The sequence below is a fragment of the Ursus maritimus genome, unplaced genomic scaffold, assembly GCF_017311325.1.
Source record: "Ursus maritimus isolate PB19 unplaced genomic scaffold, ASM1731132v1 scaffold_1, whole genome shotgun sequence".
NCBI lineage: Eukaryota > Metazoa > Chordata > Mammalia > Carnivora > Ursidae > Ursus > Ursus maritimus.
Genome location: NW_024423343.1, coordinates 23,446,336 through 23,472,137, shown reverse-complemented (window position 1 = coordinate 23,472,137; position 25,802 = coordinate 23,446,336). Strand labels below are relative to the sequence as shown.

The window sequence follows — 25,802 nt, the reverse complement described above, 5'->3', positions numbered from 1 at the left end:
GAAAAATACTTCTTACTTAAATTTGTATGAAAACAGTGCTCCAAATATTTCTTAAAAATTGTCTTCAGTAGGTGATAGGTGTTTAAAATTGAGCTAAGTGCTTTGCTTTTATTTTAAAGTTCATTTCCAAAAGAAGGAAAATGAAATTAAAAATATTAGGTCATTAATTTAAAACACTGGGCAAGGGTAAGAAGGAAATTCAGTCTTTTAAGAATTGCAACTTTTTCAACTTTAGGACACATTTCTCAGGCAAAAGATTACCAATTCCAACGCAAATTTAGCCTAAATATAGACATCATAAGATTAGACTAGTGGTTTCAACATTCTTTAATCTTTTGTCTACGGAGTGTTTTTTTTTTTTTCTTTGCCTGTTATGTCCTTTAACTAACATACCATGATTTTCAAGGGTTTCTTTTTGTCATTAACTAAAGAAAGAATAGGTCAGTTAAAAAAAAATAGCCATAGTTTTTAAGACTTCAAGGAAAGTATTGCACTTGTACAGAAAGAAAAGGAAAAAATATCTTTTAAACTAAATAGCAGAAGCAATCATTCTGGGATTGCAAATAACACATGGTCTAAAAGATCCAACTATTAAGAGCAGATATGAAGCCTGGAGAGCCCCCTCCAAACCTGGAATATTATTATAGTAATGTTAAAGCATTTTCTCCCAACTGGGAGACAGTTAAGACTTTTTGCTTTAGACTTTTAACATCTTTCTAAATTCTTGCAAAAAATTGTTTAATCTCTCATACATTTTAGAAGGAAACCAAATCAGAACACAAAACCCAACAAAAAAGGAAGGCAAACATACCATATTATGATGACATAATCTCTGAAGTCCTATTTTAGGTACCCAATATTTGAAAGTGAAAGTAGCACAAGGGTTATATACCTTACTATTTTTAATCCAACTACTTCTCTTTTTAATATAAAACTACACTTGAGTATAAAAATATGTCAGCAAATTATACAGCCAACAAAAATCACACAAAAAATGTTAAGACTTAAGAGACCGATGAATCGTAAGAGTTGACTTAATCTTCGCACTGGTGGGGGAAAGAGAGGCAGAGATGTCCAGAGGCAGTGATGGAAGGGACGGAGCCAGGGGAGCAAAGGGGGGTAGGAGGAGGACACAAAATTTAAGAGCTAACAAAACCTTCGTTACACAGAAGGGGAAGTGATTTATGTTCAAAATCTGAGAGTGCTTGACAGTCAAAGTGTTTTATCACAGTTTCAGAAATTGAACTACTTAAAAACACACACACAAAATAATAAAACAACGAAAACCAAAACCCAGAGTCCTTCCCTTGTTACAGTGTATTCATTTTTTAAAAATCCATTTCCAGTAAATTAAGTAGAATCCTGATAAGTGCATAGTAGGGGATTCAGTGACCTCCACCCGTTTGAGAAGCTTTTCTTACTGTGTGTCACTTGAGGTAATTTGAAGGGCCCAATTAACTGCAAACTGGCTTATCTGTACCTTTATGAAGTTATATGTTGTATTTTATGTGGCTTAGCAGAGGGCCTCTAAATTTTATATTTTATTCACAATAAAAAGGACATCTTAGAAAACTAGTCATTCACGTACCACTCTCTGTATGGGGTAAAGGTTAATTCACAACAAATTTATACAGAAAATATACAAATGCAAGGTTATGGGAGAAGAACCCCATAAACAGAATTAGGAACTTATTTCTAAGAGTGCATGTGAAAAATATCCACAAACTTACAGTACAGCAAGAGAAAACTAAAAAGCTAGAAATATAATGTTACATAAAAACCTTATGGAAATCCCAAAATTTTAGGTTTCTGCAATAAATGTAAAAATATTCAAGGTGTCATTATTTGGCCTAGCAATACACTATGATAAAAAGAAACACTAGCATATCACAGCTTCTTGGTCATAGGACATTTGCTTTGTATAACAAGCAGCTTGTTTTTGTTTTCTGTTTTTTTAAAAGCTGTCATATCCTAACACATCCATTGCAAGTAATACACAATCATGGTAGGAAACCATTTGAGATTATGCTTTGGAGAATAGCAATGTGATATGACTGTTCAGTTTTGTTTTGTTCAAGGAGAATTAATTACCTGCTTCTTTACATTATTCCATAAAACATTTTAACAGATTAGGAGACAGAGGTCTCAGACTAGTACAACACTAGTCTGTAAATGAAATTCCAAAACAATACTGTATTTTATTGACCAAAAATTCCACTAATAAAGCCTTGTGTGATACTAGAATTTATTCTTCCTTAAAAACAAAACAAAAACACATACCATAATGCAATTCACAGCTGAAATTTCCCTCTATGCCGTATTTTACCTACGTGATCTTGTAATGGTATTCAGAAACACTATCAAACTAATAAGATTAAAATCTGGTTTCAAAGTTTCCTTTTACTTTAAACAGATGAGCTGACATTCTCTGTACTGGAAATTCCTCTAACAGTTTTGCCCTAAGAACACGAAGATGTATCATATGGTACTCAAATTTAAGTGTTTTTTAAAAATACATAATAAAAGTGTTTGTAGAGCTACAACAGCTAACCAACACTCTCTCAATGCATTTTAAAAAGGCACCAATATAAAGAAATTGTGTAAGTATTTAATACATTAAATTCAGGATCTTAAGATACCAGTTACTGTATATTTTAATTATTTTGCAGAAACTGGAAGTTTAAAAACATTTCTAAGATAACTCTCATATATACAAACTTCAATTTCACCCCTACTCTTTTTTTCTTTTGTGTTTGGGGATTTTTTTTTTTTTGATAATTGTATACAGATAGTACTTACTAAAATAATATATAAAATATAACTAAAGATGACCACATATGTAACATATCCCTTTTTGTAAAATGAACATTTCAAAGTAAAAAAAAAAAATAATAATAATGTAGCCAGTACCTCTCATAATCTAAGTTCTGTCTTGAAACTAGGGGCATGGAGATTTTTGTTTGTATTTTTGTAGCCTTTTCTGTTCTTTTTCTACTTTACGGAATCATTTTGGAGACAGGATGAAATAACATTTGGAGAATAAGTAAAACTTAATTTTCATCTAAATGCCTTCACTAATGTATGTGTTGTCAAACCTTTATAACATATCAAGACTTCATAGTTTTGTGAGGTGCAGAACTGATACACAGTAACTGTAAATAAAAACATCAAGCTCACTAAAATACTCTGGTCTTTCTCCATTTGCCAGTAAGTAAAAGTTAATCATTTTTTCTTTTCCGTATCTTCCTTTCCAAAAGTTATTTGTGTTTCTTTCACTTTGGAAGTTATACCAAATCAGCTTAGAGATCTTTTTGTGTGTTTTGATTTATTCTGGAAATAAGACTGTAAAGACCCAAGGTTTAAGTTGAATGAACTAGTCCTAAAGACACACTAATAACTTCTTCAATATTTGTTAATACAGTCTGGTAAATTTCCTAAATTGCTCAGGTATTAATTATAATTTTAACTCTTTATGTGCTCTTGCAACACATGTGGTCACTGATTGCTTCTTTCCATGACTTTTCTTTAAAAGAGTGTGTATGTGTGTACAGACATACACACACTGTTGCACACATACAATTGCTTGTATGTATGTAGGAAAGACATTCCCTACTTTGTAGCCAAATCTAAATCCTGGTCTCTCATTCTCCCATTTTGTCCCTCTAGAAAATTCTCAATGGAATGTTTTAACGACTTGAAATCTCTTCCAGTCTGCTTATTGGTCATTTTCACTGTTTTAAAAAGCCAGATTAGAATGGCTTTTTAAAAGTGATTGACCACTATTAGAGAGAGGCAGCACACATCTCCAGCAAGAGCTGGAGATAAATTTCTGGGCAAAATTAGGGCAAAGCAATGTGATGAATTTCTGAATTTTTGCCAAACTAGAAAAGAGAGGCTAACCCATTTTCATGCCCCTCAAGTACTTTGTAATGTGAAATCTCACCTAAATAAACTGGGCATATAACTGTTATGTAAAACTTGATTTATTTGGTGTCTGACTCTCATATTTATTTTTAGGCCCTAACAACTTGCATATTTCCTTTTGTGAGGAAGGAGGCATGCAAATATAGTCATTCAGAGTTTCCCAGAAAGCACTGTGCCCACAAAAATTCTTTCTAACCTGCACATTTGAATTGACCTCGTCCTCATTTGTCCCTGCCACACCCAGAGCCATCTTTACCTCTTTCTGTTCCTCATATGGTGAAGCTAAGAAAGTACAAGTATACGCTTGTAGCAAATACACTCTCACAAATATTAAGTCCCTTCAATAAAATAGATTTCCAAGAGATGAAATGAGAAAAGGAGACTACATTAGTACTGTCTTCATAGGGGTAATATACAACTCTCTAGGTCCACCTAAAATTCAGCTTCATCCCAGGCCAGTTAGGTACATAATTGTTCATACACTGAAAAAAACAGTGAACAGGAAGACAATTCCTAGATGATGCCAGCAGAAATCCACACACAGCCAAAGGAACAAATGCTTCCTTAAATTGCACTAAAACACAAAATCAGTAAACTTGAATTATTTACCTTCCTCCAAAAAGGAAAAAAAATATATGAAATTTCAATTTTTCTGAGTGGTTAGGTTAGGGGCAGAAGGGAGACTCAAAAACATTCTTTACCTTTGGATAAATGGTATGTTCACAATGTACCAAAGCATGCAGGGGGAAAAAAAAACCAGTTGACATTTTATTTAAAACATTTCATGTCTCTGTTTTGGTGCATTCTCTTTGATTTAAAGGAACAGTTTGGACATTTCTCCAAAAATAATTACAAGAGGGGCCAGTAAAGGAGAGCTGAGTTAAAAATCATTTTTGCCTCGCTCTAGTTGTGTTAGTGCTTAGAAGTCGCTTAAATTAGCAGATGATAAATGAGAAAATGAGTAAAGAGCAGTACTGGGGCCAGATTTGCTTCTCTGTCCATAGGTCTCTAATCTTGCTAGTTCTCACATCATCTGTATTAAGAAACATAGTTTCAGCATCCTATTCAATGATTTTTTTTTAGAGCAGTTATCAGTTACTGCTTAACAGGATCAGCATTCATAAATGGCTACCAGATAATCCAGTCATGGACAGGCCTGTCCTCCCTCCATACAAGCAGCAAGTTCTGCATCCAAGTGTGTCCCCCCAAAATGATTTGATTTCATTTGGTTCCTCCCTTCTAATGCTGTTGGACTGCAGAGAAAAAAACAGCACCCTTATAAATGAAATAAAAAATTTGCACATGAAAAAATGGCAACATATGCATGGATTAAAAGAAGAGAAAATTTTTACTAACGGATTGAGATTCATTTCTGACAAGGACTTATAAATAGTTGAATGTTTTCAAGACGGAAAGATGTGCAGGACATGGTGACTTGCACTTGGAGGTTAGGTTATTTTCTAGACTCCAAGAAGGGTAAAAATAAGTTTTGTTTTTTGTTTATCTGTAGTCTGATGTACAGGTTACAAAGACGTTCCCTTTTCCTTGCACCAAAAGCGGTAAATATTATTATTGAAGAAATACTAGAATAAATAGCCCTAGTTCCACAACCTTATGGGGTTCAAGTTACCACATTCAGGTAGAATAGTAATTGCCCCGAGATTTGGAAAGCAAAAAACTATAGCAAGGTTTTTATGATCTTCCACTCAAATAGTAAAAGATGATGGACTATGGATAGAACACTGGGTGGTCACAGCTTGAAAAAACCAGTGAAAAGAGACATACCAGAAAAGGGATTTCTGAGTTGGTCCCCCCCCCCCACTGTTAGCCTAATTATATTTTTCTGCTGACTGGTTAACACTGATTAAATGCTGATAAAGTGACAATCGTAAGCATACTTTTAGAAACAAATACGCATACTATGCTGCCATCACATTACAACTTTAAAAGAAAACTTCCCAAACAACTGTATGAAAAGTAGAGGTCCTTTCTGGAAACTACTGACTGCCTCTTAGCCACTCTTAGACCATATGTTATTCTTAAAACTAGATAAAAATACTATTCATTAAAGGTGTTAAAAGTAAGGCTGCCAGGGTGTCTATAAAATGCCAGTCATCAAAACTATGGAAAACATTGCTTAAGTTTAGAAAAATAAGATCATAGGACCTCAGATGTATCGTAGGTGTCCTTAACTACCTGTAGTTCAAAAGTTTTGCTATATGGTACAGTGTATAGCATACCGTATTATAAATTCCATTGGGGAAGTAAACATAGAACCCACAACAACTCATCCAAGGAGTTATCACTGAAAGTAACAATGTGTTTGTGTTCCATGATCTCTAGAGGGGAAAAAAAAAACAGTTTACATTTTGAAACAAAATTCTTCCCTTAAGAGTAAAATTACTTATACCACTTTAAACTGAGAAAGTTCTACCCAGAAAACTCTGAACTTTCCTGCCTTCAATCGTAATCCTGAACATCAGTGACAAATTAGAATCTCTCAGGTGAATCTATGAGTCAAGTGATTTTTTTTTCCCAAAGCATGATACACCTTATATTTATGCATGGCAGAAATGGAACTGCTCTTAAATTCCCACAAAATAAACAAGCCAAGTTATCAAGAAACAATATCCCTTGTCCCTTCTCTCTTCTGTTTCTTCCTTATAATTAGGCAGAGCAAATGACACTGTGTCCACAAAATAAGAATTAATGACAGTAATAATATTAAACAAAAAAAAAAGGTATGTCAACATCTGAGGGAAGGTGGGATTGTAAGTGCAGTATTTCTTCATGTGCAGTTCGTTACTTCATAGGGGTCCCCTTTGGAATGAAAAGGCCTAGTGGAATGTGTGCTCCCCTCGAACAATGTGTGATGAAAACTCGTAACGGTCCTGGCTTCTGTAGCCACAGATGTTGCATTCCAGTGGGTCCCGGTAGCCATGGCAACCCATGTGAATGGTGTACATGACATGGTCTAGGAAAAGGACTCGGCAGTGCTCACACTTAAAGGCCCTAATCTGTTCTCCTTCTCCATTGAAGACCTTGTAGATGTCCTTCAGAGAGCCCTTAGGAGCCTTGGTGGTATCCAAAGCCTTGACATCCTCCTTCATGTAAGCTGGGCTTTGTTTCCTCTTAGGATTTAAGGCAGGGTTTCCTTGGTAGGACTGGTGGTCATCATGGCTGCTTTCTGAGTCAGTAGAATCCAGGCAGCTATTGCTGGGAGAGGCCTCTCTTTCCTGGGGTCGACTCTTTGGTCTGATGAGAGAGAGAGGACCATCCATGTTGTTTTCATGACTATCGGAGGTTTCCCTGCTAATGGGTCTTTCTATCCTATTTGGATGATAGACCTGAGAATAAGCTGGGCTTATAACTGGGGCCACCTCAGCGATTGTGCTTGGCGGGTGCTGCATCAGTGGGTGAAGGGCCTCAGCTCCAAGGTAGGTGATTGCATTGTTGATGGCTTGGTCCATCATATGAGACTGCATTAGCTCAGCCTCCTTCTCATACGTTAAGTTCATATCAAAGTGAATATCTGGGTAGCTGAATCGCATGAGCTTTTCCCCTGAAAGGAGGAGGGCGAGAAAAGTAAGAAACAAACAAAATACAACGAAATTAGTGATTGGATTAAAATATAAATGTACAAAGTTAATCGTCTCCATTTTCTATAATATGATAATCTTATTCTTTAGATCAAGCATTTGGGCTCTTTAATTCTGCTGAGACTCACAAATACTCTCAACCTGCAAAGAGGATTAGTAATAAGAATTTCACAAGCCATTTGCACTTGTTTTAATGCCATCATGAAAATGCATCTAGCCTGAAAGGTATGATTGAGTGTCTTATCTTATTTTCATTCTCAATTAAAATTTCCACTTGTCTACAGCTCAGCGACTATAGGCAAAAGAAGAAATACCAGGTGAAAATAAGTCAGAGACTATGCCTGTTTTGCATATTTTAGACATCAGTGACCAAGCCACAAAGATCACAAAAGTGAGAGTGATCTGGTTATAACATCTGTCACCTCACTGTTACATAGGGTTAATTTGGTTGATTTAACAGCTATATTAGAAAAAAAGAGAGAGAGCCAGTATATGTCACCCGAGAGAATTAAAAAAACACCACCATTAAAATACTGTTAAAAGATGTATTGTTTGTGGGGGGCACCTGTGTGGCTCATTCGGTTACGTGACTGACTCTTGATTTCAGCTCAGGTCATGATCTCAGGGTCATGAGATGGAGCCCCAGGTCAGGCTCTGTGCTGGGCATGGAGCCTGCTTAAGATTCTCTCTCTCCCTCTCCCCTGCCCCCTCCCTACCCACCTGTGTGCGAGTGCTCTTTCTCTCTCTCTCTCTCTCTCTCAAAAAAAGTATTGTTTGATAAATTGAATGAAATTTAGGACTGTTTAAATACAGGAGTTATTTCCAAAAGTAGTTGATTTATAAACTTGGAAAATACTGTGTTTTGTTGTTTTGCTTCTTGAAATGGAGATTTAATCATTTTTACACCACCCCTTCCTTATTCAGACATATGGGCAATGATGCAGGTATGTACACCCATTGTTAATTTTCTATATTATACCTTGAGTGAAGGATTTTTGTAGTTTCCCCTTTAATATTAACATCAACAAATTTATATTTTACTTCAACATAGTCTCTAAAGATTAACCATGAAAGAGTTCTGTGCATAAAGCAGGAGAAGTAATTTTAAGTTTTCTCCTTTAACTATTTCCAGCTTTGGACAGTATATTTAATCTATTAAATACTGCCACTAAATGCGGTCTCCTACTAATTGCCTGGTTACTTTGATAGGTAAACCTCACAGATAAAAACTCTTAAAAATATATGTGGACTTCTTATAAATGTTTAGTATGTTGTTATAGATGGATGCCTAATTTGTAATGTTTATAAAAAACGTTGATCCACAGAACTGAATTCTGGAAAAGCATTTTCGGGTAGGTAGTATTAATTTCAGGTTTGAAGAGAGGTCCCCAAAGTGAGATCAGGGTAATGATCAGAGTAATGAAAATGGAAGAAAAAACTGATGAGACCTTATTTCATGGCATTCAATTTAAGATATCACAATGTTAAGAGTTTAAAAGTTGAGCTAGACAAACCTAATCTACATTCTCTAAGCTTACAGTTTAGAGGAAGTGACAGCAATTTAGGGATCATTATTAATACAGTGTGATACATGCTATGCGGTCAAATAAAAAGAATATGTAATTAGGGGAGTAAAAGAAGACTTCTTGAAGAAAGTGGCATCAGAGATAAGAATGTGATGACAAATACTAGCCAAGTAAAGGAATGTGGGGGTGGAGCAGCTGGTAGGAAGGCTCAGAGGCAAGAGGGCATGATTTGTTCAAGAGATTACTTACATTTCCCTATATAGCTGAGAGTGGAAATAGAGGAGAAAGATGGAAAAGCTAATAACAGGGCTCATTCAACAGCTAAGGAATTTGAATTTTATCCTAAGCACAGTAAGTTTTAACAGGGTTAAACAGGGAAGTGACTTGATTAGATATTTGTTTAGTGAGATGGTTTGGGAAGTTATTGCCATAAAGATCATGGTGTACTGAATTAGTACAGTGGCAGTGGAAATGGAGAAAACTGGATGGAATGGAGAGAAATTTAGAAAATATAGTTTCTAGGGCTTGGTGATTATCTAGACATACAGCATGAGAAAGAGAAAGAAGTTGAACATGGAGCCCAAGTTTCTTTTTTTTTTTTTTTTTTAAAGATTTTATTTATTTATTTGACAGAGATAGAGACAGCCAGCGAGAGAGGGAACACAAGCAGGGGGAGTGGGAGAGGAAGAAGCAGGCTCATAGCGGAGGAGCCTGATGTGGGGCTCGATCCCAGATCGCCGGGATCACGCCCTGAGCGGAAGGCAGACGCTTAACCGCTGTGCCACCCAGGCGCCCGGAGCCCAAGTTTCTGGCTTGGGACACTTAGTGGATGGCAGTGCACGTTGGAAAAGACTGAGTAATAGTCATAGTCCAGTAACTACCAAAATATAGTCTCAAATTTTGAAGAGAGATATCGGCTTGAGATATAGATATATAAGTCATCAGTTGATAGAAAGTGACTTCTGCAGCCACAAGAATAGAAGATATAACCCAGGCATAGGTAAAGTCTGAAGAAGAGAAGGTCAAAAATAGAACCTGGAAGAACACCAAGATTTGTAATGCCTGCCCACAGACCAAGGCAAGTTGGATTCTTGCACTGGGCCCCATGTTTACAGAGTCTGTTGCTCCTCATGGAATGAGGAATGCGTATAGCCAAGGGAATGTGCCTATCTAGAGATTACTCCCTAGACCATACCCTGGATACCCAGGACCCCAGAATTCGTTGCCCAAATGGCACTGAGCTTGCACCAAGGGGTTAGCACAGTCCTCTTCATAGGGTCTATCCTCCTGAGTACCAGTTGTGCTGCTGGTATTCACACACTTAGGCCTGAGGAGTGGCCAACACACTACTCTTTATGTACTGTGTGTGGGGTGCAATGTGAAAAGAAAGAGAATGTACAGGCTAAGGTTTCTACGTACGTGTGCATGAGGCCCCTTTTGGTACTGCACAGAACCAGAAGTAGGTCGAAGAGAGAGGCCTGGCTGCAGGTCAGGCAGTGGTTCTGCTCATGCTGTCAAGGTCTGGTGTGGAATTCTAAGGAATCTGAGGATTCTATATTTATTTGAACTCAATCTTCCAATTTAGGAAGGTAGAACACAATAATTTTTCAGCTTGATTTAAAATATTAAAATATTTAGGCACATGAATGGAGTCCTCCATTAGTACTTTTGCTCCATTTGCATAGCTGTTAAGGGTAAATTCATAATGAAGACTGAGAAGGAGCAGAAAAGCTGGAAGAAATGCAAGAGAGATCAATGTCATGGATACCAAGGAAAGAAGTATTTCAAAAGGAATTAATTATTCAAGAGTGGCAAATGCTCTCTAGGAGTTGTGTAAGATAGTCTTAAAAGGGTCCGCTGCACTTGGCACTATGGCACACATGTAGCATGGGGAAGAAAGTCAGGTTGCATAGATTAGGGAGTGAGTAGAAGGAAAGAGATTATGGAAAGCAAGCATAGAGAACTCTTTCAACAACTCCATTTTTGAAGGGAAGGAAAAAGTAGGTAGTAGCTAGAAGGAGACCTGGGTTTTAGGGAAGACTTTTTTTTTTTTTAATGATTAGAATTTATCATATTAAATATGAAAGGGGAAATGCCAAGAGAGGGGAAAGGTTGAAAATATAAGTGAGAAAAAGGAATAATAATGTAAGATATTTGGGGGGCTAGGATAGGAGAATTCCATAGCACAAGAAGAGGAATTAACCTTAATTAGAAAGAGGGCTACTTCTTTCATTGAAACAAAGAGGAAAAAAATAAAGTATTTATATAAATACACATCATCTTTATAAGACTAGTGATATTATATTGAAATTATTTTGACTGATTTTATTCCCTGTAAGCTGAGCTATAATACCATCAAGGAGTGAGATACAATGTTTGTGGAGAATGAAGAAATTTTGAAGTGGCTACAGGGCTGAGTAGGAGAGAGGACTGTTGAAGGATGGAATAAATGATGGAATATATGGATGGAACAACTGATATTGGAGATCACTGATTCATTGATTTATAGTGACACCAATTTGTAAGGCTGTGGGATTTTCTACACAGGTACTAGCAGTTCTGTAGATGTGGGAAAGGTGCTCCTCTTTTCACTAGAGAGTGGAGTTTCACCAGGAGAAGGTGATAGAAAGGCAACGAAGTAAGAGAGTCAAGAATATTGTCAAGAGAGTGGTAAACGTGATTAACTGTGGAATCTAAGCTGGATGAGAAAAAGAAAGGAGGACACAAAAAAGATATGCAGAAAGTTCCAGGATCGTTGGTCTGGAAGGCTTGATAAGGTCAAAGAACAGTATTTAACTGAGGAACATGGTGAAAAGGAATTTATAAAAAAAAAAGTCCTAGAGACAGTGTGTGGTTGTTTTTTTATATTTTACTACAAAGGATAATCCAAATAAAAAATACCATTAAATTCCTAATAAAAATCTAATGTTATTTTATTATTTCTTATTTTTTTAGAAATTAAAAAAATAAAAATGTAGTTTAAAAAAATCTGTCCCTCTTTTCTAAGGAATGTGATCAAATCAAATTGAGACTAGTATCTCTAAGTCATAGGAAACAAAAATATTTCAAAGAACAGAACTAAATAGATTCAGAAGACAAAGCCATGTTTTCCCAACAATACTAGTGTCTAGCTGGCATGTAGGCATTTTAATGGACATCCATAAAATTGATCAATCGAAAAAACAGATGAAATGGCATTTAAAAAATAGTTATTTATAAAAAGGAAGCAAGAAAGACAGAAAGAAAAGTTACTCAGGGCCCAAGGCAGGCCTTTGAGTATTCTTGCAGGAGCTTTAAATTGACCTAGGATCAGCTGTGATCCGTTAGGGCTGTCTCTAGCCTTTTCTTCAATGAGCTCTGTCAATAAATCTCTCCAGCTTGTCTTAAAATGATATTTTGGTGATTTTTTTAGTTCTTCAATTTTAGATTGGAAGGAAATCATCTCTAAGTGATTACTGGAATAAAAGAATTTTATTAGCCTTCCCTCCCTGAAATAACCAAAGAGAGTATTTCCTCCCATTCACCAACTCAACCTATAGCAGGATGTTCCACAATACTCTTTGACACCAGAATGAGAGAATCTATTTGAAAATCTTTCTCTTCTAATTTTTACCCTATATAAAGTCTGTAAGAATAGATATATTACATATATAATTAATGGCAATTCTTTATATAGAATCACTATTTTTAGACATTCTTAAACTTGGATGCTTTTTGCATCCTTAGAGACACTTTGTGACTTACAGTGTACAGAACGATGCCAACTTTGAGCATATTAAAGAATATCTAAGGGCTTGGAAATGAAAAAGAAAAGTCTAAATACATCATATTTAATCTTTTTGTTTCAAAATCATAGGCTGCATGAAAACAAAGATCCAAATATGAAAGGTCTTGAATGTAGGTTGCTGCATTACTTTTCTAATGCAGAATTTGGGGGGGAAAGTATTTCTTTTAATTCCAAATCAAATACAGAAAGCATTAATAGCAGGTAAAGAAAAGAGTTTAAAGACCTGGCACTAATGCAAACTGGAAAAAAGATGACAAAACTAGCTTACAGACGACACCATTTTCATTAAGTATTTTTATTTTGTAGATAAATGAACATTTTATTTTATATACTGCTATACCTTCTATGTAATTTCACTTTGAGATAGCAACTTCGATCAGTCTTCCTTTTATTTCCTAGGCCCATATACCTAAGTGTGTGTGTGTGTGTGTGTGTGTGTGTGTGTGTGTAAGTGTGGTACCTACAGAACAGCATGAAGTGGAAATGAATAATGGACAAAAGAGATGTGTATTTATCTCTTGTACTGAAATATACCATCCATGTTTGTAATACATGGGACCTACATCTGCCCATTAAAACCACCTTTTAAGAAGTAAAATCATTTGTAATGCTTACCCACAAACTTTTGTGGAGTGGAGCTTTTACGTTTTCCCATATTCCCTGTGAGCTTCTCTATGACAGCAGGTCTCTCAAAAGGCACCAGAGAAATATTGTTGTCCATGATAGGCTCTTGTTCCTTACAATCTTCCATAGGAGGTACTATGCAAAACCATACAAAAAATGCAATCTGATAATTTCTTCAACATTTTAAAAGATACAAAGCTGGATGTGCCATGTCAACATGTGTTAAACATAAGCTAGTATGCTTGAATAAAAGGAGAAAGAAGAATCTTTAGTGTTTAAGTACACGCTCTAATTTTACACACACACACACACACACACACACACAGGATTTGTTTTTATCTGAGTCTCTCAGATCAATGACATAAGCTGCTGGCCACTACTGGTGGCAAACATGTTCATCTTGTTCCTCAGCTTACTCCTCTGAAAGTGTTTTTAACAGTGATTAAAATCAATACCGCTTTAACTTCACTGTTTTCAAGGCTTTGGGAGTTTATTTTTCTAAAACAATTTAAGTAAGTCAACTTGTTTTGCAGGAAAGCTTAAACAGACACACGGACTAACGCACCATATTTAACCAGTTTTTTTTTTTCACCCGTGTATTTTCCTGTAGCAGATCTTCTATTGATGAGCTGAGTGAGCTGTTAGTCCTATTGGCAGTAGATAAATACCTGCACAAAGCAGCCTTCATGAAGGAATTCTAATTCTGAACATGTCTACACATAGTAAACTGTGGCCACTTTATGATTGTAATTTATTTTAAAAAGGGCTCTTCAGCAGGATAAAAAATTCCATTTCCATACCGGCATATTTGCTCACTAAATTGCTTTAATTCACTGGACATAAACTCTCCAAAGCTGCTTCCTCTTCATTAAGTTGCTGTGGGCTAACAGATTAGCTCAGAGATATTGACATTAGATATGGACATTCATAGTACAGACAAAGAACTTATCAAAGTTGTTTTTGAGTAAAAATACTGTCAAAGGATGTTTAAGGATACAGTAACATCTGAGACAGATGAGATCAATGACTGAAGCCAATGTTCACAGGAAAGACCATAACTTATTCTTGATTATTGTTGCTTTCTCTAAATTGTATCTGTACCAGTACTGTTGGGGAACCTAAAGGTTTCATATCTTAGACTATCTTTACTTGTTCCGCATATACTGTAAAATGATTTATTCTGCTCCTTTCATTTGTAAAGAATAGTTCCACTGTGTGAAACACGATACATTCTCATTTATAAGGGCGGACACTAAAATAAAATGAGAAAGCAGGAGATGAAAGTTAAGAAAATCCAGTGCACAATTCAGGTGACCTACTTAATAACCAATACAGATTGCTGATTTTGAAGAAATGGAAAGTGGCAACAGAAGAATGTTTTCCTAATTTGGACATGTTTAAAGAAATTGATATTCAATCTAAGTTTTGGGTTAACCTTAGTGTAGTCCAGTGGATGGGCCAGAAAAATTTACTCTTCAATGTCTATAAGATATGGCTACAATTGACAAAAGGTGCCACAATTACTGGATGTTAATTTGGAAGGAAGTTAAGAGTTTCAGAAACAAGGAAACACTCAGGTCATTTTCTATACTGATATAATCCATGATATTATCAAGAGGAAAAATACATATCCCAAGATGTTAACATAAAACATTATGTCCTGTTTTAGCAACAACTAAAATAAAAACAAGTACTCAAAAAGAAAAGCAAAGAAAGGCTGACCAAAAAATTCAAACAAGGGTGGTAAGGAGGACGGAATGGCAGTGGAGAATGAATGTGATTGGGAACCATTAATTAGATACAGATTATTGTCAAAATCTTAACTTCTGTTTTGACTGGTGGATTTATAGGCACTCACTACATTATTAAACATAACTATAAAGCTAAAAAACAGGCCATGTATGGACTGAAGATGAAAATATGTCACAAACCAGGATCCAAAATGAAAGAAGGAAAGAAAAAAAGGTTTGTTGTTGTAAATTTTGCTAAAAAAACAGCAAAACTGGTTAACAGGGTTTGCCCCCAAATTGAATACATTAATTAGTTTTGAAATGAGTAGTCTAAAACTTGGCAGTTTTGCTCTAAGTCTAACCTTGAATTTTCATATTTGCACACATTCAACACTCAAAACGAAACCTGGGTGTGCGAACTGTCCCACACCACATCCACCTCAATTCAGATGATTTGTCCCAAGTTCAATGAAGCTCATGTGAACTGAAAACAATGACTTTGTCAGAGCTCTGGTCTTACTTCTATTTTACATCAGCCCTTCACATATCAAATACTGATCCTGTTTCTAACATATCAGCAATAATAATAATAACTGATATATACTATGTGCTAAGTACTGTTCTAAGACTGGATTTAATAATTCATTTAATCTTTTCAATAACCCCCTCAAGATAAGTACCATTTCCATTTTACTGATGGGGCAATAAACCTCAGAGATTCCTTGCGGTTTACATCTAGTTAGTAGGGAATATATGAGTTGAACCTACGTGGTTTGGCTCTAGAGTCTGGGCCCTTAGCCATTATGCTACATTATTCTTTTGTAGATATAATTTGAGTGTTGACTTTTCATAAACAAGTTTGACATATTTTTTAAGGTCTGCCATTGGGAAAAGATCTGCTACATTTTCTCAGTTACATTAACTAATCTGAATTGTTTTTTTGCTTTCAAGGATCTGGGTACAATGTTTGGGCTTGAAACACAAAACGAGTTCTTAAGTTAATTCAATAATGCAACAATCACATAGAGATTTATATATGCTAAAAGAAAACACCAATAAACTAATCTTACTTGTTAGAGCAAACTTCATAATCAAATCTCTTTCTTGGCCTTATTTTTGATGTTTTAACCAAGATAAAAATATATTTATACTTCTATTATTTCATTATCTCATCATATTGATAAATCTTAAAGACAGAAGCACCTAAGAGTGTTCCCAACATAGCTATTTTTACCAAACAGTCCACTCAGAATTCAAAATCCAAGAGGATAGAGTCTGAGGGACATGGATTAAGTCACATGTCCACCCTCTGGCCAAGAGAGGGCAGGGAACCTAGGCTGACAGTCCTGACATGGCTTCATGCAACGGGAGACAGTTCTCTAAAGGAAAATGGAAATTTTGTTATCAAAAGAAGAAGGTATGTAGGGCAGGCAAAAATAATGGATGTCTTCTACCTTGTCATACATTTTCTCCATGTTGCCAAATATAAAAAAAAAAAATTGAGTTCTCTTATTTTCTTGATAGCATCCGATGGTGCCAATACTCGCTTGCTTTGGCTTCTGTGAAGTCACTCTTCCCATTCTCTCATTTTCTGCTCTTACTCATCTTCATGGCTTTTTTTTTTCTTTCTTTTTTTCTTCCTAGTACATTGTTGGCCTTTTAGATGTCTCACTCTATAGTTACCCATATAACTTTAGAAAACGTATTACTTCAGGCTACTGCCTATATAATGATGGCTCCCAATACATAGTTCCTACCCAGACCTCTCTTGAAAACTTGAGATCTATATATTTAACTTCCTCTCCGACAGTTTCACTTGGTGGTTCAGTCTCTCACAGGTGCCTAAAAGATAATATGTCAAAAACTGAAATCTCCATTTCCCACCCCAAGCCTTCTCCTATTTTCCTAATTATCAACTTCCTGAATGTCACCACTATCTACCTGGTCATCCATGCTAAATACTTGTGGCAAATGCTAGGTTTTCCTCCTTTCACCCAGTCTCCTTTCCCTTCTCTCTACCACCTCCTCCTCGTATACACACATGGAGGTACTATGTATTTTAGGTTCTATATCTGCAGTTGCTCTCAATTTTTAACTGTATATACCAGACTACTCACCCCAACTTGACCAATCAGGAGATTGTTGCAATGGTCTACTTGCTTCTGTTGACTCTTCTAATTGATGTCCTATGTTACTAGCAATTAAATGTTAATCCACAATTATTTTTTAGGTTAAAGTACAAAATTCTTTGCTTATTAGCACAACTGGCCCGATATTGTCTTCACAGACTTTTTCTCTGACCTTATCACCTTCTAATTTCTTTTGCCCTTACAAACTGCGCTCTAATTACACCAATTACTTGTAGGTCCTTAACTCACCATGTTCTTTAGGCTTCTGTTTCTTCACACGTGCTGTTCTCTCTGCATAAAGACTCTTCCATTTATTTAGCTGGCTGTCTTGCCTTTCAAAACTCCACTCAAACATAACTTTCCCCAGAAATTCCTCTTGAACACCCAGAGTCTGATTTGGACATCTATCCTATATGCCCCTATAAAGCCTGTCAGACAGTGTTCTGTTTGTTTACTGGTCTATTTCTTCCAGTAGCTGGTAAGTAACCTTAATGTAGGGATTGCATTTTAGTTGTGTCTCTAGTACCTTTTATGATACGAGACAAATATAATATTCAATGTATTTTCCCTGAATGACTTCATGAAGGAAATAATGTTACCCAATGGAAACAAGTTGAAGAAGTTTACAGGTTCTCAATTATGTTCCCTAACTTGCAATAAAGAATTTCCCTTTCTCAAATAATTCAAAAGCACAAACTTAAGAATATATGTTCTTTGCTTTAAAGCTAGCTATCTTTTGGTTCATGCTTTCATTTTTGTCTTCCGGTAAGGGGGTAAAAGCTAATTACATACTTTGGCGTTTAAAGTTTTTTTCTTCAAGCTAAACAGACCTGAAAAATGAGTATAAAGATAATTTTCAAATAAGATAATCTGCCCTAAAATCCATTATTATTATCTTTATTTCCAAAACTACAAGTCATGATTTTCTCCTTTTCTCTCAAACTCAAAAACTTTTTAGTCTACCTCCTAAATATGTCCTAAGTGTTTCACCCTGTTCTCCTCTCCTGCTATTGCCTTCTCATCTTTTCCTTGGCATTCTCACTTCCAGTCTCTCCTCACACATCAGTCAGGCATCTCTCCTATATTCTACATCGGTGACATTTTTCTTTACAAGACACAAAACTGATAACCCCAATGGAATTCAAACATTGGATTAGCATAAAAGGCTCCATTTTTGCATTACAACCAATCACGTCAGTCTTATTTCCTACCACTTCTTTAACTCTAACTATGTTCAAGGTCCAGGAACCTGCTAATGTTCTTTTGTACCTCCAAGTGTTAGCCTGTGGCAACTGCTCTGCCTGGAACATACAGTCTCTGTGAATTTGTCTCATTTGTACAATTTTTCTCAACCTCATGTACTAACCAAACACTGCATGTAAGAAGCGTTCCTTGATTTCTCGAGACAGAGTTAGGTCAGCTCTACATTTGTGCTCCTGGAGAAGTGTGTACACGTCTTTATTAGAGCAGTTGCTTCATTTTATTCATCTTTCTTTGAAGTACCTATTTCCTACCGTACTATAAATGTAAGAAAGAAATTGTGTCCATTTATCTTTATATCCCCAGAATGTTTCATAAAAATTGGCACCTAGCAAGCCCTCAATAAATGTTTCCTGAAGGAAGTGAAAGAATGCCTCTTTGACTTCAGATATACTCTCCTAGAAGAGTCAACATGGGGAAGAACATGTTTTAGGAAAGAGAGACTAGGAGACATAATTATGTCAGATATGAACAAAACAAAAAAGAATAATAATTTCAAAGAGCTAATGGCAACCACAATGATGGCAACCCCCACCTCTACCACTAAAAGAAAAGATTAAAAAAATAGACAAGATATATCAGGATAGTAAGGGAGGGGATAAATATGAATTTCACTGTGGCTGTTTTTAAAAGGAGATATGTGCCAAGCTATGTATGTGAGGCAAGGTTAATGATGAACTCTAGAAGCATTCTGCCCATACTTTTTCCTCTTATGGCATTTATCAATTCCTACCCCATACACCGAATTCTGCATTGAGAGTGTTAACAGAATAAAAAGGAGATTAAGGATCATCTCAAATTATTATTACAACATGCCCAGAAGAAATACAGCATGAAATAACATTAATATAAACTTATGTGGTTAAAACTATATCCAATATTGAAGAACAAATATTTGGGTGTATAAATGATACCAAAACCTATCTCCTTCTTCCACCCTCCCCACAGACTTGTCTTTGGCTTTGTCCCCTGCTCTACCTAGCACCTGTGTCTTTCCCCCTTTCCCCATTCTGTTCCAGTTTTACAGCAACCTATAAAGGGCTTCTGATTATTAAGGGCTAAGCAATCTGGGAAATGAGAGTTGATGCCATGGTTGTTTAGAAGTCTTTTCCCCCCAAAATACGCCTGCTTAATTTTTCGTCAGCACTCATTCTATAACTGGTTAATTTGCCAACTCATAGTTAAGTGTTGACTATTTATATAAAGTTACCTCCCTGTAACAACACGAAGTCTTTTAGAAGAGACTCTATTTCTTATTCAGATGTGTGTGCAACACACTTTCCATTGAGTTTTATAAAAAACGTAATGGAAAAGGAATTAATGTAATTAATAATCCAATCAAATGTCAAAACAGCAAGGAGAGGACATATATGGAAAAACTAGTACTAGTAGTAGTACCACAAGGTGTCTTTAGAAAATTTTGGCATGCCTTCAAGCCTCCATCAGTTACCCTGCTTCAAGCCACCTCTAAAAACAACAATTTAAACAGAAACGACAAATGAAACCTCAAATACCTAAGTTAATGCTGGTAAGTAACATAACTTTATAGGGCATGGAACATTTAACATTTCTTAATATTTAATGTCCTGAAATGTAACAGTGAAAAGAACTATTTAATGGGTATTTATTGCACATCCAATCACATTTAGTTCTCACACCAAGTCTGTGACACAGACGCCACACAGCCAGGCCAGGTTTGTTGGACTCCTAGAGCCACCATTTTAAATTCCCTGCTCTGGATCTTATGCTACCCTCATAAGCCCAGGTAATGCAAGCTTGCAATATCAAATTTACTAAGACATAAAACACAGGTTTTCAAAAATGTTAGTTAATAATGATGATAAAAAATAGAGGACTCATTTACAACAACAAATAGAATAAAATAATTCTTTAGATTATATAAACTACCCTCAAGAAGAAATGCTTCAATTATTCAGGGTAACAAAATAAATATTTTAAATTAAATTCCCAACTCAAAAAAACAAATAATCACTTGCTAGCCAATAAACACTGTTCCACAGTATGTACTACATAAAACAAAACAAAACCCACAAATAATGCTTGAGCTGTCTATAAGTTGCTAAATAGATATTTATATTCTGAAAATGACTACAGCATTCTCCAATTACATTATTTGATATTAGCTAAAGCTTTTTAAAATAAAAGATAGAAATGCAACAATAAGTTAAGATTTTTATACATACTTATATGAATGATAAAATTAATCAGTACAAATATAAAATTAATAGGACAAGACGGGTGCTCCAAATCTAAACTAAAATTCATAACTTTCCTTTGTAAGGCTGATTTATCAACATTAATTTTTCAGTAATAGAGAGTTATTAATTGATAAACCTTAGAAGCTGCCTTCCTACCTGCTATTGTATATTGCGGAGACGAGGATGTTTTGCTTGGGTTTTGATTTCTGTGGAGGGAAGTGGTGCCTAATTTTAGTCTAGATTGTCCCCTACACTTGTAGAAAGCAAAATGAGTAATTTCCAAGATAAATCACAAAACAGATTAGAAAAAGTTCCAATTATATCAATTATATCACTAATCACTTACCTATGAGAAATGAAAATACACAACCAGCCCTTTTAGGAACTCTATAGACTTTCCTAGAACCATTTCTAACTATTTGGTGCAGCCAATGAAAGAGAAGAGTAAATACTATCTTCCTTTGGTGTATTCCAAGTCGGCTGTCATTATTATGTTAATTCAAACACATGTTATCAGAAATAATTTGGGAGTTTCACAAAAACTCAGTACAGCTTGTTCGCCAAGGGTCCCAAAGCTCAACTCGTTTCAAGTGCTTAAGAAGATAAACCCATGCAAAGTTAATGTGATCTAAAATTGTTTAAAAAAGAGTAAGATTTTATCTTCATGCTCAAGGGAAGGGAGAACTGTTTAATCCCTAAAGAACTACAGAAGCAGCGAGGGGGAATGAAAACGGTGAATGCCGTTTCTACCCACCATGGTGACTCATGACCTGCCCAGCAGCCTCCATGCTGACATTCTGGAGATAGTTGTGGCAGCGTTCCTTGTGCTCCTCCAGTGAACTGCGCTGCTTGTAGCTTCGTCCACAGTAGTTGCACTTGTGAGGTTTACCCACTGCGAAGAGAACTCAAGATTAGTGTGCCGTCAGTCTCATCCAAAGCAAAATTAACATCTGACTTTTGATAGTGTGGAGGAAGCATTTATATGCTTTTCAGTCTCAAATCTGTTCCTCCTCCACACTCTGATTTAGGCAAGAAAAGCTAATAAACTTCTACCAAGACTAAAAGACGGCAAGAAGATAAGGCAGATCGTACCTTTGGTGATAAGGGAAATACTGAATCAAATTCACACTCTGACTGTATCCTAGACCATGAGGGGCTGATGATCAGTCTTCAAATTGTCTGACTCGTAACACTAACATTTGCTCTTACACAATTCTCTCAGCTTTGACTCATTCAAAAGACAAATCAGGAGTGTCCTAGATACATGGTGAGAATTTTTTTTTAATTTATTTTTTGGGGGGGATAAGGACAGAGAATTTTTACTAAAGAAAACTAAAATGCAATAAATGGAATGTCATTGTTTAATGAAAAGATTATTCACGGTACGGTACCAAAGACACTAAAAAGAATTCAAGTGATGAGAAAAAGTACAGATAAAAGCAGAGTTTCTCTTTTCTTTCCACCTTGGTAATAGCTATTCATACATGCAAAACTTTGCAGCAGATAAGTGTATTCTCCCACATCAGCACTGTTCTTATATTACTAAGAATTAACCTACTAGGTGCTCTGAGTCAGGATTATTAACAATAACCACTGAAGTCCTAACCTATTTAGTTATACGATGATAGTGACATTTTCTTCTTTTTTTATTTTACTAATGCATTTCACATTCAGGAAATGAATTATTTCCTAGTAGCCAGAGAGCCATATCTCAGTATACCAGGTAAAATACTTCGATGCTCACATTAAAAAAAGAAAAACAAAACAAAACTTCAAAGAATTAATGAAGAAAAACACACTTATGGAAAGAGACATGTTTTACTGTACGACAATTCACAAGGATATCACAGAGCACTTTGATTCTTGGTTTTGAATGAATGCAGGGAAAACATAAAACACCAGCTGGTCTGTGCCAAAGCCCTCGGTAGTGAAGCACAGTGTGAATCAGGTCAGTGGCCCTCATCTGACATAGGAATCACTTTGTTTTGCCCAGAGGACAAACAGACCACTCTTTTCATAGTCAAAGATAGTATCCCTAACTCCAGTCACCTTACAAACCCATGCTATGACACTGGTCACAAGCAGAATTGAAATAAGTATAACAAGGCAAGGTATTCAGAGCTGCATAGAAATTTTGCTATTCTGATTAAAAACAAAAACCAAAAAATAAAAACTCACCAAATTTTTAAATTGTATTTGAGGTGCGCGTAAACTCCAATATTTCCTGATCATAATTTTGGTAAACAGTCTTAAATAAAAGCTATCTAAGGCAGGATTAATCATTTCTAAACGTACAAAGCAAATGAAGTTCTATTTTTCAGAACCAAGAATTTCTATATATTGAACCAAGGTATCTCTGTATATTGTGAGGAATCCTTATCACTGTGTGAGAATATGAAAAATGACAAGAATATACTTTTAGTCAAAAACATTTCATGTAAATAGTTTAAATATATTTACATGCAATTGCATTTTAAGACATGGGGTTACATATTACAAAAAGCTTCTGTTTGCTATCACTGTTACTCAGTTTTGGGTTTTTAAATGCTGTTTCTCTAGAAATAAGTGAATTTGCACTAAACAAGTCTACAAAGTAATACTTATTAAGCACATACACTGTGCTCAATAGCCCATTGTCAACTAGGTTCATTGTCTCTGTCTTCCCCTTTATCGGTCCTGTTGAACTGGGTCCTAGGATACCTGTTTTACTATGAACATATCATCCTCTACTTTCTTCCCCTTATTTATATAAACATGATACCTTCTGAACTTCATTTAAACATAGTTCCCTTCCACTCCCCTTGGCTCACAGCCCTCAATAAACTTCTAACTCACCTGCCAAGGAAGAAAAGACCATATACTTTTTTTACTATTTCTGAAACTCATTTTTTACTAGCCTCATTTTTGCAGTCTATTCTTTCTGCTTTACTTCAGCTTCTCCCATTTTGACATCTGTTTTAAAACATCACTCTTTCCTCTTCATCCCAACTTGAGCAAATTGTTCTACAGTATAACCTCAATTTGCCCCAAATCTTGATCTGTGTTCCCCTACAGCAATCCACATACTGGGCAACATATGTTGGACTTTGATACCCTGTAACTGTTTTATCTCTAAGACATTTACTCTGGAAGCTCTCCACCTTATCTTTCTGCCTCTCTCATCTAATACATACTTGTTGAAAACCTACTATGTACCAACAACACTGTGATGAGGCTGGAATGTAAAGTGGAGAACAAATTCTCACGGTGTGTATCCTCATGCAACTGACTGGTGAGGAAGACAGACATTTAACAAATATACAAGCAATATATTACGAATATGGTAGATTTTATAGAGCAAAAGAATGGTGTGTGAGCATAACACGGGGAACCTAATTTAGTTTGAGAAGGGTGGACAGGAAGGTCTGCCTGAGGTAGGAACACTCTGCTGATAATTTAAGGAAAAGCAAGTTAATCAGATAATGCGGGGGGGGGGGCGGAGTTGGGTGGAGGAGAGGCAGGGTTTCAAGGATTTCCGGGAACTGCCGTCATCCTTGTATTTGTTTTCATGTACTTAGCTCCTTCAAAGTCGAGATCATGCCCTTACTACTCTTTTGAAAATGATTTTCAAACACCAACAACAATCCTTGCCAGATCCAATGGCTCTAACTAGCCCCACAAGACCACTTCCTATTAGTTCTTTGATATTTCTTAAAAATCAAGCTCACGAAAATATTGTTTACACTTACTCCCTATATGTTTATTTGTGTAATACCTATAAACCCTCACTTAATATGTATAACACATTATTTTGCATTTATTTTTATAAATATTACATTCTCACCATCTGAAACACCTTCATTCTGATATTACTGAGACATTTTTATAAAGTCATCAATAGCTTCTGAATCACTAAATCCAGTGGACTTTGATTCTAAATCTTCCTAATTTCTTGGCCACTTTCAAACTTTCATTTGCCTTGAATCTCTGGTTTTAGCTTCTGGGGTCAGATTCTGTGTTCCCCCTCACTGGCTTCTCAACCTCCTCCTACCTGGCGAATATAAGAAGATACGGAACTTCAGATCTCCTTCTCACTATAATGGTCTCCCCCTCTTCCCTCTAGATTAAGCCCTCATTTCTGTGAAATGTCCAAATCATGCCTGGTATAGTTTCCCACAGTTGTAAGCTGCTACCAGTCATTTAACCCTTTTTAGAATGGGTTTGGGTGACCCCAAAGATGGAGTTTTCTCCTCTGTGCTCTCACAGTACTTTGCCCATAGTCTGTTGATGCATTACTTATGATAATTTCATTGTGATTACCCATTTGATATCTATTCATCTCCCTAGTTCCAAAGAGCTTTGTCCTAAGGACAGAGGTCATGTTTTACTCAATTTTGAATTGATTGTGCTATGGTGTTCATTAAACATAGGAGATACTCAATACATATTTGCTGAGTGACTCACTTCAAACTCATAGTTTCAAATGCCTTTTGAGTATTGCCTTACACATATTCCTCTGAAATCTAAAATTCAACATATCCAAAATTATCTTCCTCCACAAAACTACTTCTTTATTCTGACTGTTCTTTTGTGCCACTGTTACCACTGTTTTAATAATCTAGACTCTCAACAGGCAGCTCCTTTTGTTGCCGCCTTACCTTTTTTCCTACATCCCACATGCTAAATTCTATAGACTCAACTCTTTCAATGTTTCTCAAGTTTATCCTTTCTTCTCAATCCCACAACCTATATGCAACTTCAATTCTTCATTATCACTAGCCTGGGCTAGCATAAAAGACTTCAAAACAGGTGTTCTCTCATGTAATTATTTAGTCCCCTCCTTAAAAACCTTTACTGACTCTTAACTTCTACCGAACGAAGTCGAAATCCCTTTACTTGCATCCAGTACCCTACACTAACTGGTACCAATGCATACATCCCATCTTCTACCCCAGGATCTGGCCAAAATCACCCTGAGCTTTTACACTTGCGTCTTAGTTCTTTCTGGAATGGCTTCAGACAATC

The 25,802-nt window shown here is 36.0% G+C and overlaps 1 protein-coding gene across 8 annotated transcripts in view; it reads right to left on the bottom strand.

Moving 5' to 3' along the window:
• Nucleotides 1-363: 363 nt before the first annotated feature.
• The window catches only part of IKZF2 (IKAROS family zinc finger 2), a 150,592-nt gene continuing 125,153 nt past the window's right edge, over nucleotides 364-25,802 (bottom strand). For all 8 annotated transcript variants that reach the window (XM_040641140.1, XM_040641148.1, XM_040641131.1 and 5 more), the window contains 3 exons: nucleotides 21,553-21,690; nucleotides 13,452-13,595; nucleotides 364-7,486 (listed from right to left, as the gene is read on the bottom strand). In XM_040641140.1, the coding sequence (XP_040497074.1) occupies nucleotides 6,762-7,486; nucleotides 13,452-13,595; nucleotides 21,553-21,690 (1,007 nt within the window). In that variant the 3' untranslated portion in view covers nucleotides 364-6,761. The remainder of the gene's footprint in view (nucleotides 7,487-13,451; nucleotides 13,596-21,552; nucleotides 21,691-25,802) is intronic.